The sequence below is a fragment of the Grampus griseus genome, assembly GCF_964374135.1.
Source record: "Grampus griseus genome assembly, chromosome: 16".
Lineage (NCBI taxonomy): Eukaryota > Metazoa > Chordata > Mammalia > Artiodactyla > Delphinidae > Grampus > Grampus griseus.
Genome location: NC_139010.1, coordinates 61,574,684 through 61,588,664, shown reverse-complemented (window position 1 = coordinate 61,588,664; position 13,981 = coordinate 61,574,684). Strand labels below are relative to the sequence as shown.

The window sequence follows — 13,981 nt, the reverse complement described above, 5'->3', positions numbered from 1 at the left end:
TAAAATCGACTTCAAGTGTCACCTCCTCTGTGAAGTCTGCCCAGATATTCTCAGGCAGAGTTGGACATTCACCCTGCCCAGAACTCCCTGCTAGTTTGGCATCTATCATAGGTCATTAGTATTACTTGTTCATGACTCTGCCTCCTGCCTCAGTTCGTGACTACCCCAGGGGCAATGGCTCTGCCTAATTCATCTTCCATTCTGTTTGGGATGAGATGTGGGACAGGAAGCAAATGTTCCTTGAATGAATGGATAATGAACTAACGAACAGACCCCTCTTGTGGCACCTATCGCTTTCTACCTTGTATTGTCTTTGGATACCTCATCTCCGTTCCTGGATTGACAAATCTTCCAGGACAAGAACAATGTGATCCATTTTTGCATCCTCTACCACAGCCTGCCCTAATACCTACTGTTTGAATAAACGAGCAAAACTCTAGTTAAAAAAAAAAAAAAAAGAAAGAAACAGTGCTGATATGGAAGTAGTCACTGACGTGGGACGATGTCATTACACACTGTAATGAGAGTACTTGATGAGCTTATTTTATCTACATGCATGTAAGAACATCTGGAAAGGATATATATCCCAAATATTAATGCTTCTTTTTCAGGGGGAAGGATTATGAGTGATTCTTGCTCTCCTTTTGACCACCTACTGCTTCTGTAATTTCTAGTTTTTCCCCTCAATGAACATGAATTACTTATGTAATATAGAAATAAAATTTACAAAATAGAATATGGGTGAGGAAAATGGGGAGAGGAGAAAATAAGAGTTTTATTCCATGTAGAATTTATTTGAAAATCTATTGATTAAAAAAAATCCTGGGCTTCCCTGGTGGCGCAGTGGTTGAGAGTCCGCCTGCTGATGCAGGGGACACGGATTCATGCCCCGGTCCGGGAAGATCCCACATGCCGCGGAGCGGCTGGGCCCGTGAGCTATGGCTGCTGAGCCTGCGCGTCCAGAGCCTGTGCTCCTCAACGGGAGAGGCCACAACAGTGAGAGGCCCACGTACCGCAAAAAAAAAAAAAAAAATCCTAAGTACAGGTTTATAGTGTTATGGCCCATTGTCCATATTTACACATAGCAGGCAATTATTAAAGGTTGGAGAGGTGGACTTATAACATTGGGGTTTGAAAACTCATGAGCCAGCTTTTGTTAAATCTTAGACTGTGTTCAGGGAAGTGAAAATTAATAACAGTGCAGTCACTGTCTTGTTTTGAATGGAATCTGACAATGACCCGCCCTGCACGTGTGGGCTGTAAAGAGCTTGGGTGTGTTGGATCTTGATTGCGCAAGAGAGGATCCTAAAATCATGCTGTAGAGCTGGGTGAGTGCGTGGGTAGATGGGAATATGCACACGTGTGCACACGTACATACACTACACGTGTCAATCTAGCATAGGACCACATTGCACCACCTCCAAGGCAGCACTTTGGTCCAAGCCAATACATAGGCTTCTGACTGGTGTCCCTGCTTCCTTGCTGTGGCCCAGTCACTTCCCCGTAGCTCGAGCCATCCTCTCCATGCTCCGGGCCCCACCTGGATCTCAGTGCCTATACCTCGACTCCAGCCTCCACCCCACTGGCCCTTCCCCTGCCCGGAACGTTCTCCCCCTCCGCTGTGGCTCGCTTCCTCACCTCCTGCCCGTCTCTGCCGAATTGCCATTGATTTGTGAGGCCTTCCACACCACTCTGTATAAAATAACTGTTCCTTCCTGTTCTGCCCCACCACCTTATCCTACTTCATTTTTCTTCATAGCATGTATCCCCCCAACACAGTACTTATTTGTTTACTGTGTGTCTCCCCCCAACTAGAATGTAAACTCCCTGAGGGCAGGGACTTCGTCTCTTCTCTTTACTGCTATTTTCTTAGTGCTCAGTAGACGCTCAATAAGTGTTAATCAATATTCAGAAGAAGGAATGGACTGCAGATGTCATGTGACGGATCTTCCTCATTTTACTGAGGAGGCGCCTGAAGCCCAACTGAGAAAGCTTGCAGCCCGGCCCAGGGTCACACAGCTGGGCCCGCGGGGCTAGATCCCACTCTCCATTCTGCTCCACCTCCTGCCCGCCCACTCCTTGGAAGGGAGGCTAACCGCACACACGCACAGGGGCTGTGGCTTCGTCCATCCTGTCTCCTGTGTGTTTTTCCAGTTTATACAGAATTTCAGCCCAGAATAGCAGAAGAAAAAACAGCTGTTCTTCCAGAACCCTGGAAACTCTTCCAATGGGTCTGTCCCTGGAAAAACAGCAGCGGTTCTCAGGGTGGGAATGTAGGAGACGGAGGAGGGGGTCTTCCAGCAGTTGGGGGCAGTGGGCTGGATTTGGTTTTGCAATTAAAATAACATCTGGGTCTGTTTCCGCAGAGCGGTTCTGGAAGGTGGGTGGTCTGTCTGAAGCATCAGATGGGGCCTTCCCCATCCTGGCCCCGGGGGGTATTAGGATGGCGGGTGACTGAAGGGCTCACCCAGCATATGACGTATGAAAACAACTGGGTCCGGAGAAGTCTCTGGAAACCCCATCTGCAGCCTGGCCTGAAATCTTGCTGGTCCCTACCCTGGCCTCACTCCGGGTCACGTCTGGACACCTCCCTCTACACCCTCAGGCCTCCTTGAGATTGTTCAGACTCCCCCTTTGATGCGTAGAGAGCTCTGGCATCCTCCCACTCATGCCCCATGTGGTTTGTTAACTGTCTGTGAAATGAGGGATTTGAGGCATTGCTCATCCGTGTGAAGACAGTGGGGCCCTGGAGCAGTGGAGCGGAGTGGGGAAGGGACCGTTCCAGTCTTCTGAATCCTGTTCCTCTGTCTGGCTCCTCAGATGCAGCTTTTGGATAAGTTTCCCATCGAAGGTGGCCAGAAGGACCCCAAGCAGAGAATCATCCCCTTCCTCCCAGGTAAGCTTTTCATGGCCTCACTAATGGGATGGGGGACGCCCTGAAGAGGGACATTCTGTAGGCCAAGAAAAGGCTGACTACTACACCAGAAATTCTGGGCCAGGTGGGCCTAGCAATCTGCGTGTTAACAACCCCCAGGGGATCGGAAGCCCCTGATTTTGAAGGCCATTATCTTCATAGGGGCCTCTCCCACCACTCCAGGGCCACCTCTGCTCACCCCGGGCTGTGTAGCGTAGGAGGAGTTTCTCAGGCTCTGGGACTTTGGTTTCCTTTTTACAAAAAGCATGGAGAGATCAAGTTCTCCTATGAAAGGATGAAAAACTGCAGGCTGAACTCTTTCCACTGGCTACCATTGTAATCACAGGTAACCTTAAATCAAGCACACGTCCCCTCTCAACCTGCTCGAGTCCTCCTGGCACCATTATCCAGCTGAGGCTCTGACAGCTTAGGAAACATGGCCTGTGACTTGGCAGAGTTAGGATTTGAAGCCGGGTCTGTCTGGTCATAAAGGCCATTAACCATCACAGCATTTTGGAACATGTTTAAGGCAATTGATTATGTTGTGGAATCTAGAGGGCATCTCCTCAGGTGTGTCATAACCTGCTCTTACTGTGACGTCTTCAATCGGTGTTGGAATTTATAGCTTACAAAGTGCTTTTTACTTTGTGATCGTATACAGATCTCCACACTGAGGCATGCCTTGTGCTTTCTGCTTGAGGGATAAAGATGTTGAGGTTCAGAGATGTTAAGTAACTGCCCACAAAAGTGGCAGAGCCGAGGTGTGAACTTGGTCTCCTGCTCCAGACTGGGCTCTTTGCCCTGACCTGTGGGGGTGGTGCTGCTTCCTGGGTCTCCGCATCCCCTACCTGTCCCCAGGCTAGTGAGTTGGGCTGGTTCCCAGGGGACCCTCCCTCACAGTGGTCTTCACCCTCCATTCCTGCTGGGCCTGGACCTCCCCGGACATCAGCTATCAGTGGGACCATCGCGAGAAGCAGGTCTGCATCCCATTAATCCCTGGCATGCAGCCAGCGCATGGTTAATACCTGCTTGTTGACTTGCAAACCTACCTACGGGCAGCCCCCCCAGAGAGTGGCTCTTCTCTGAAGGTACTCCTCGTGCACCCCCATCCTCAAAAACAGTGAAAGACAAGAGAAGGCATTGCCGCCTGCCCTCCGACTCTTATGCTAAAGTTGGAGAGAATCAATTTAGCTACAAAGAACTTCTAAATCCTCCAGTTCAGATAAGACCAGAATGAGTCAGTGGGGGTGTAGGGAATCTCGGCCCCGGACCCCTTCCATGGAGGCAGAGGACTGCCTCTCTGTTCCTGGCCTAGGAGTTAACGTGGGGGACTTTTGCACCCCTGCCTGGCTTTCTGCTGAGTCTCAAGGGAATTTGGAAGGACCAACACCCAGGTTTGTAATGACCTTAGATGTTGCTCCAGTACAGTCCAGGTAGTCCTCCACCAAGGACCCGGGAGCCCAGCTAGGATGCTGTGGACACAAGTCCGAGAGCCAAGGATGTCAGTGCCTGGCCCTGGTGCCGGGTGGACTCGGCCTCGGGGTGTGAAGGCTGCCTGTTGCTCTAAAAGAACCAGCTTTCCCCCCATTCGTGGCCAGCGCTCCAGGGAGAGGCTGCCTCACTATCATTCACTCAGTGGGTGTTTATGAGGGGCTCAGCCTGTGCCAGGCCCAGGAATAAGTGCCCAGGGCCGGGGAATGTGGTGGCCTGGAGAGTCCGGGGAGATCTGGATTTGTTTCCTTCATCTAAAGGAACCCTTGGGCTAGTGAGAGAGACAAGACCTTCTCCCTAATCAGAGAAGCTCTTAAGGCAAGATGTGACCTTCTCCACCACTGTGAAATTCCAATTTTGATGGAGAAGGAGCTCATTGTGAGCCCAAGGCAGCAAAAGCCTCCTGAATGAGGGGGACCTGGAGCTGACCTCGAAAGATGGGTAGGGTTGGGTGGGGTGAAGTGCAAGGCTCATGTCCTGCTGCTACCACAGTCCAAAGTCCCAAGAGTCATACTGTATGGCTTCACCCCGGAAACTGTGACTCTGTTGGTTACCAATTGTATTGCCTTCTCTGTGCCTCAGTTTTCTCATCTGGAAAATAAGAATGAAAACATATCTGCTTCATGAGGCAGGATTGAGACCTCTCTGAACTTCAGTCTCCTCTTCTAGAATTGTGGTGGGGACTAAAAGAGTTCATGTAAAGTGCTGTGCACAGTGCCTGTTCCATAGTAAAAGCTGAATAAATGGCAGGTGTTGATAAAGAAAGTGCTGCCCCACCCTGCCATCCCTAACTCCTGGGAAAAGCCACAGGACCTTGCCCCCATAGAGACGTGACCTGTGCATAGTGGGTGATATTGTCTAGAGGACTGCCCCTCCTCCAGTCCCATCCTAAAGGAGGTTTCCTTTTCCCCTGCTTTTCTGTGTTTCTCCCCTTCCTTCAGTGGGGCTCTCTCTCCAAAGCTTCTCTTTTGCTCACTTGCTCTCCAAGACTTCGGAATGGACATCGCTGGCCATCTGGAATCCTACCCTGAGACTCCCAGGCCCTGTTCCTGGCTTTCCCCTCACCCACTAGGAAATACCAAACCCTTTCATACTTTACTCAGTCCTTAGCTTGGACAAGAAGGAAGAAGATTGAAGAAAAACAACCCAATATAAGCAGAACCGAGCAAGCAAGGGCTGAGTGGGCATGAGGGTTCCCAAGCCATCCCACAGCCCTGAGTCAAAGGGCCTCCCCCAGGAGGGGAGGGTTTCAGAGAAGGGCAGTGATGAACGTTGCCTGTCTTAGGTCGGGTTCCGAAAAGCAGAGCCTGAGACGAGGATTCTTAGGCAAGTTGACTTTTGAGGGCTGCTCTCCAGTGAACATCCTGGGGCAGTGAGGGAAGCAACACAGGGAAGGGGAAGACACTGGGCCGAGATGTGGGTTCAGCTAAGTCTGGCCTCAGCCTGACCCCATGAGGAGCTCTGGAGGGCGGACGGCACCACAGAGTTGTCCCGTCTTAGGGGACAACTTTTATACTCCCCATAGCAGTATGATCTGTGAGCAGCCCCCTCTCCCAGAAGTGTGAAATATGGGCAGGTGCTCCTGAGGGCTGAGGGCGTGTCCCTGGAGAAGGGGCAGCTGTGAGCCCGTAGTAGCCAACACGCACAGAGCGCGGGGTGGGAGCATCCAGACAGGGCACCTACAGGTACACTGCATTACCTAACACCAGCTTGAGTCTCTGTCTCCACCTCCCTGCCTTTGGAGAGCTGTCTGCAGGCACCTGCTGGTTCCCCCAGGCTAAGCCCTGGCAGCAGTGACTTTGGCAGAACCTCAGAGAGCTCAAAGGCACTGAGGTAATCCAGCAGCCTTTGCTCCTGCAACCCGGGGAGGTGAGCAGCCAGCCTCAGGAACAGCTCTGCCAGCACTTTGCCTGGCCGGGAATTGCCGAGCAAGGGAAACCGAAGGGGAGGAAGCGGAGAGCGCCTGTTGTCTCCAGAGGAGCCTCGGTTTTAGCTTTGGAGGTGACGGGACGTGATGTGCATTCCTGCAGCCCGGGCGTGGGGTCTGGGGGTGTCTTTGGAGCATTAGGCCAGCTGCTTTGCTTTGGCTCACCTGGCTGCAGGCTCCTGCTTGGGAACTCATGGACGTCTAGCTGGTGGAAATGACAGAGAAAGCAGAGGAACTGAGAGAAGAGAGGGAATCTGAGGCTCACCTGGTTACACGCTTGCTCATCTGACAGAGTCCTGACTGTCTTCATTTAATTATGAATCTAAAAAGATTGGTTATTTGATTTAAGTCACAGTAGTTTTTTAAACTTTACTTTGAAATAATTATAGATTCATAGGATGTTGCAAAACTCCTAGGCACTCTATATTCCTCCCCTCCAATTCCACTACCAAAGTACAGGGTAGGTGGCATTATTCCCAATTTAAAGCCAGGTCAAATCACTTTCCACCATCATGTAGCCACTGAGCTGTGTACCCATTGCCCAGCTTCCCCCGGTGGTGATACCTTATGTAACAACCGTACCTTATCAAACCCAGGAAATTGATATTGGCACAACTCAGTTACCTACAATTACAGACCCAAGTAATTGATTTTTTTGGTAAGGAGGTAGAGAGGGCCAGTAAGCAAGCATGCCAGCTGGTCTTTAGGAAGGAGACGGTAGTTTGACAATAGTCCCTGAGAAGTTCCACTCCCAGGCCTGACCGCTTGGCATTCCCACCTCCAACAGAAAAGCAGGGGTGAACCTTGTTTTACATTAAGGCTTATTCCTGAAAAGTTCCGTGAAATTTTGCTCTTTGGGACAAATCACATCATCTTTTAGGTGTCCTAAATGCTATTCTTTTTTAAAGAGGTACATGAGAAGTCCTTTTGCATAGTAGAGCATTCTTTTTTTTTAAGTCATTCTTTTTTTGGTTTATGTATATTTTCATAATTGGGGGCTTCTTCTGAGTTTGCTGGAAACAGGGCAGACCCGGAGCTCAGAGATTGGGCAGTGGTGTTGACCCCAGTGGGAGCACAGCTAGTCCACCGACTGGGAAAGATCTGAGATTTTACCCTATTTGCAAGCCAGTTAAGTTAGCTTACTCCAGTTTCGTGGATGCCAGCTGAAAACACGAGACTCCTGGGTCAAAGACAAAAGACTTCATGATGGCATAGCAAGCAGCATGAGTATTGCCTCCAAGTCCCATAGGGCATGACCCCATGGGCCCAGAGCAATGCCTGCACATGCAGTGGGTTGCATTATAGGAGAGGAACCAGATCTTCAGGAGCCCACATCTTTTATAATGGGCGGTAAGCAAACCTACCCCTTTTGCTCTGGAGAGAGACTATCCCAGTCTCCCAAGGCTCTATGCAAACCTGCTGTTTGCTCCAGAGCAAGGGCTCCCTGCCCCTGTCTTCTAAAGCTGTTTGCTATACAAACACCTTTGAAAAGATAATTCAGGACAAAAGGCGGTGAGTGCTTTGTTGACAAGACATGCAGAAATGCAAGAGAGCCAGAGAGACTTGTCTTACAACAAGTGTATCTGGTGCTTTTTGGGGTCTCCTGCTTTTGGGAGAGGTGGACAGAAGTGAAGTCTTTAGGACACTGGGCCAAGCATGATGGGGTCAGCAGCCTCTCAGGGCAGCCTACTGTTTACATGGAACTTTCTGCCTTGTTTTAGAAGACTGTTGTGGAAAATCCATCTCCTGTCGCCCATCCTGGGATTGGAGTAGATTTCCTGTATATCTTGACTTTGCCAGCCCAAGGAGGCTCCCTGGGAGGAAATGGTCATTACAGAGTGAAGAAGAGTGTGTAGCTGCTGATGTAAAAAGCAAACCACTGCGACCAGGGACCAAAGGGCTTCAGAAGCCAGGCAGCGGAGCAGAAAGAGGTGAACTCACTTGGCAAAGGCTGCGTGAGGTCTCCTCCCACTCGCAAGGCATCTGTGTCTCTGTGCTGACTGGTACTGGGCCTCTGAGCTTCCAGAAAGCCCCTTCAGCCTAATAGCAGTCAGTCCCACCCACAGGTATACATACTCCTGGGTTGGTGAGGCGCGGAGAAGCTAGATTGCTTAGGAAGAAAAGTGAACCTATCACCTTAATCTAAGAGGTGCAGCCAGCTTGCAAGCAGCCTCATGACCTCACAGGCTTAGAGGGGTGTATTTTTAGAAAGCAAGCATGCTTCGTTCTTTGGTAGCAGCTCACCAGTTTACATACCGGCCCCTTAGTGGAGAGGCAGTCTGGAGCCCCAGCGCAGGAGGGTGCTGGGTGAATTGCAAGCACGGTCTCCAGGTCCTTCCTCTCTCTGCCCCCCAGAGCCCTGTGCAGCAGATCCGGTGTTTGTTCCAGCACAGAAGGAAGCAGTGGGGGAGGGATGTCTTTAGCTAGAGCTGGTCCATGGTGTCGGGGAGAGCTGGCCCTCTCCCTGGGCTGTAGGCAGTTCTGCTTGTCCCCACCAGGCCTGAGAAAGCCCTCCCCAAAGTGCCTGGGAGGCCGTAAGGGAATCAGTGGCTCAGAGATGCTGGCAGGTGCTACAGTCCCCAAAGGAGAGGACCTGAGAGGTTTCTGAGCCCCACTGATGACCTGGGATGGCGAGAAAAGGCAAACCTACGTGATGAAAGAGAAAAAGTAGGGTCTGCTAGTAATGCCAGGGTTTTCAAAAGATCAACAAGATTATAGGCCTGAGAGGTACTGTGTGCTGTTTTAAAAGCAACTTGCCTGTAACCTCCTCTGGAAGTGCTGGGTCTTCTCTTGCTGTAATTACTGGCCCCACCTCCCCAAATCATTCTCTCACTCGGTAATCTGGGGCGGGTGGTTCCCAGGGCCTGCTCTTGGCATCCGGTTCTGAACGCTACATGGAAGAGCTGCATGTGTTCGTGCCTGCCGCGGGTATTAATTGAGCACCTACTACACGCCAGGCCCAGCTGTAGGCACTGGTGATGTAGCTGAGAACAAAGTAATCTGGGCCACTCTTCTCAGGAAGTTCACCTTCCAGTGGGGGAGTCAGGAAGCACACGAACAAGTAAGCAATTTCCAATAGTGCTAAGTGCCAGAAAGAAAAATAGCCAGGTCTTGTGACTGGGGCATCTGAGATTGGGTGGCCCAAAAAGGCCGCTTTACAGAGGTGACACCTGAACTGAGCCAGGCGTGAGCAGATCAGCGCTCGGGGTGCCAGGCTGAGGAGCCAGCCAGCTAAGTGTGACTGAGCATGGACGTTTAAGAACAGCAAGAAGTGTGTGAAGCAGGTGGGGAGTGTAGGGGGTGAGTGGCCACAGCGAGCCGGGCAGACAGGAGTTGTGGAACCATGGAACTCCAAAGCGTGTCTTCTGTGGCAAAGAGACGGCTCCACACGCATGTGTAAGCTGTGCCACTCAGCCCAGTCACGGGCATCGGGGGTCGGTTTCCTCGTCTACCAAATGGGTTAATCATGGTTTGGGACGGTGGTCCAAGCGTGTTACGCCTACAACGCGCTGTGTGAACTGCAAAGGGAGAGGCGCCAGTGCTGCAAGCCTGGTGGCTCGGCTGCAGGGCACGTGGGTTTCCTTTGCGCTGCCCTGTGCCTGCCCGCCCTCTCTGTGCTGAGGCTGCTCCACAGTTCAGCCCTGGCTGCACTTCCTGCTGCCCCTTCCTTCCCTGTGGTAACTTGCGAAGCTGCCAGGAGATTCTGTCTGAAGGGCTGATGATCCAGATGGTTGATTGGGGCTGAAAGATGAGAGGAAGCTGAGCGCCCCTGGACCCGACGCCGTGGGAGCAGAGCAGGGTCACGAGCTTTGCAGCTCTCGGCTCCAGGGCTGCCGGGTCTCGCTGGGAAGAAGGAGCTTTGCTGGAGGCGGCCACTCAAGGTCCCCTTTTACTTTTGAAAGTCAGTGTGGATCAGGCCCCCTAGTCCTTCCCCCGTGTCATCCCCCGAGTTCAAGACCAGGGAAAGAGTCAGGTCACTTCGTGACCACATGCTATATGTCTTCATTGTCCAGAGATAATTCTAGAAGGGAATCAGCTTCCTGCACGCCCACCCCAAACCCTCAGGCCCGAATGAAGTGTATCCTGAGGTATCTTCCACAAGAAGCCTCTGATCTAAGCAGAAATGTGTTCTTTTCATGGTCTCAGTCAATCTGCCTAATTTAATGTGCAGAAAAATGTGCCCTGGATGGGGAGCCAGGATGCTGGACTCCAGCGTAACTCTTGCTAATCACTGTGGCACGGCATTGCATACGTTAGACTAGAAGTTCCATAGAGCAACCAGGGATCTTCTCGCACGTTGGCAAAGTCACCAGAGGCCAGTGATTTCGAGTCTCTGTGACATTCCTGATCTCCCCTATGCTCTGTCCCCTGGAAATAAGTTGTTTGCTTGCCTGATGCCCAAACATCCTTTTTCAGGGTCAAGTCCTTTCACTCCTGCTTAGCGGGCACTCAGGTGTGCCCCAGGAGTGGCACTGTCAGTAAATTCACACTCAGGTGTGGATTACTGTCAGGGCAGTTACCTGAGCTCAGGTGTGATAGAGGTGAGACAGCAAGAGGGCAGCTGGGAGAAGGAAGCAGGGGCTGGGCCCCCGGGGGCACCTTGAGAAGCCTGGTCGAGGAGGCTGTGTGAGCTTCCAGCACGGCTGCCACACAGGGCCAGGCCGTGCCATTGTCACGGGCCAAGCTGAGGGGTGAGGATTCGTCCTAGGTGTGGCGAGAGGTTTCTGAAGGTTTTAGGCTGAGGCCCCGTGATCAGATTTCTGTTTCTAAAGGATCCCTCAGCTGAGCTTGTGGGATACACTGGAAGGGAAAGGGAGCAAGCCTGGGGTAGGGAGCCCCATGGAGGCTGGACAGGGCATGACAAGAGAGGAGGGTGGCTTGACCCGGGCTGGGCAGTGGTGTGGAGGGAACTAGATCTGAGATGTATTTTAGAGGAACAGCCAGGAGGCCTCACTGATGGATTGGAGCTGGGGGTGAGGGAGGGGTTGAGAATGACAATGCCCAGGTTCTGTGGGGGGCAGCCCTGCCCGAGATGCGGACCCAGTTTTCCCAGGACCTTTCCCCTAACTCCAGCCTTGGACTTCACCCTGGGGGTGAAAGGAAACTTCCTCCCTCCTCCCTGAGGTGCTGAAGCCTTTGGCACATATGAAAGGTGCTTTGTGGTGGGGAGTCCCGCCACCAGCCTCTCTCCCCAGGAGACTCCGGGCACTAGGCGCTCTGGCTTCTGGGTCCAGGGGGGTAGGAGGGGTGGCAGGGGTAGTGGTGGTGCAGGAAGAACACTGAGGTCCATTGAGAGGGAGCTCGGGGCCCCCCTTCTTAGGAGGTAAGAGGTGCTGGTGGCAAATCTCCAGTGTCCCTGGCCTGACCGCTCCACTGCTCTCCAAGGTCACCCCAACTGGACCCAGCCCAAGGACAGAGCCCCAAGCCAGAGCTCTTCCCTGGCGGGAGCTGAGCTGACTCTTGGAGATGCCCCAGGCCCATATGAACTGATGCACCATTCATCCAGAGGCCGCCTGGCTTCGAGCAGTACAGTTGCTGTGAGCCCTGAAAACACCTCCTCCCCCCTCACCTCCACAGCTCCAAGAACTGACATCCACCGAGGAGGCCCCAGGCTGCCAGGCCACCGGCCTGCAGACCACAGTGGGCCTGAGGGACTGGCACGGGCTGAAGGTGGAGTCTGTTCACCTGAATGCACCTTCAGAAGGCAGGGCTGGCAGCACTGGCCCCTCTCTACCCTTCAGGGGCAGGGAGTCAGGGAAAAGGGCTACGCTTCTGTTTCCCCGCAGGCCAGAGCCCAAGGGCTGGATTTCCCCTTAGTGAGAACAAACGGGGCAGATCTCAGGGAGAATTTCTAAAGCTGCATTGCCGAAGGAAGCTGTGTGACTCAGCTCTACCAGCCCCAGAGCATGGTGGTTCCAAACGCTGGCTTTGGGCTCAAACACTTCTGGGTTCACACCTGGGTGCTAATTGTCTGAAACTCTACTTTTTCCATGACGAAGGCAGTTAAGTGTTGCATTTCAACACTGGAGGCCTTAGAGTTTGATCCCACCTCAGCCTCTCAATAGCCTAGCCGTGTGACCCAAGGCCAGCCTTACTCAGCACCTCTGCACGTCCATCGTGACCCTCATCTGTGCAATACCCCCAGGGCTGTTGAGAGCATCAGATGAAATGTTATCTGTGAAGCACACAGCAAGCGCTCAATACTTGATGGTGATCCGGTGAATCTTAGTGCAGGGCTCCACACAAAAGGGTGAGCTGTCTCTCTGGGCTCCTTTCCAGGCGTGAGGTCTTGCAGGCAGTCTTGTGCATTTCAAGGTCTGCTGCTCAAAATGTAGCTCACAGATCAGCAGCACGAGCATCGTCTGAGAGCTTGTTAGAAATACAGAGTCTTGGCCCCCACCTCGGACCCGCTAAGTTACAGTCTGCATTTTAATGACACGCACAGGTGATTTGTACGTGCAGGAAAGCTTGAGAAGCCCCGTTTTAAGGTCCATTGAAGCCCTTCAGTAGGCTGGCTGATTGCGTTCAGCACTTCCTGATTGTTTGATTACATTCAGGCCATTCACATAATATGAACCACTGAACCTGCGTCGGTAAGTCGATTTCTGACCTAAAGCAGAGGTGCATGGGAGACGAGGCTTCCCACAGGTAACCTGTGAGGGCCGGTTCGTTGGTCTCACATCCCTACACACACCTGAGTTGCCTGCCTGTTTTGTGTGGGAGGGGTGTAAGTCACAGGACAGCCCTCTATCCCCCATCACCGCCTAACCGGGAGGATGCGCAGGCCTCAGCCACACTCCATCGTCAGCTGTAAGCCACACTCTCCCCTCCCTTCCAAGACAGAATGAAGTTTGGGACCAAGGTGATTGCTAAGGTTGTTGTTTCAAAAGTCTGGAGATGAGAGAAACTGGCCTAGGAACCGCTGCTGGTTTTGAAGTTAACATGGCACGAGTGTGTCTAAAGTCTGTGTGTCCAGTTGTGTTGTACTGTTAGGAGGGGAAAAGCCTTGGGTCTCTTTTAAGGAGTCTCCAGCAAAAAGGTAAAGACAAAAAAATAAACTGAGATTTTCAAGTAGTATCTTTTGCTCTTCTGTATAAAACAATTATTGCAGACCTAAGTTTCAAAACAAGCCAAAGGAAGAGAGTTGAGACGAGCCAGTGACTGGTAATTTGGTGCCTTCTCTGATTGGCAAGTTTTTTTTACTTCTCAGCTTTTTGTTTCTGATGTGGTAACTTTACCAGATTATTACCGACTTTAATAGCTGGTAATTGGTGAAGATGCCTTAAGTAGGACCTGTGTTGGCAGAGCCCTTCTCTTTCAATAGAAAGACTTGCTTTAGAAAAAGAGTTCACACATGAACTGAGTGGTCCGGAGACACCTTATTGTTAAATTGGCTACAGGGGAAAAGTTGAAAACAGCTTCCTGAGAAACTGTGTGTGAGGCTTGGAACTTTTAACAGATTAAACAGTTATAAATGAAAGAAGATTTCTACTTAAGGATTATAGCTGCATTTATTAAGTACATACTTTAGCCAGATATTGTGCAAAGGGTTTCATGTGCTTATAGTAATCTCTTTTAATGTCAGCAACCACACTTTATAGATGAAGACTCAGGCTAGCAGGGGTATGCCACTCGCACCAGAGTGTTTG

General features: G+C 51.6%; 1 protein-coding gene across 2 annotated transcripts in view; it reads left to right on the top strand.

Moving 5' to 3' along the window:
• The window catches only part of SH3PXD2A (SH3 and PX domains 2A), a 246,719-nt gene that overhangs the window by 84,972 nt on the left and 147,766 nt on the right, over window positions 1-13,981 (top strand). For both annotated transcript variants that reach the window (XM_082673397.1, XM_082673396.1), the window contains exon 3: window positions 2,821-2,896. In XM_082673397.1, the coding sequence (XP_082529523.1) occupies window positions 2,821-2,896 (76 nt within the window). The remainder of the gene's footprint in view (window positions 1-2,820; window positions 2,897-13,981) is intronic.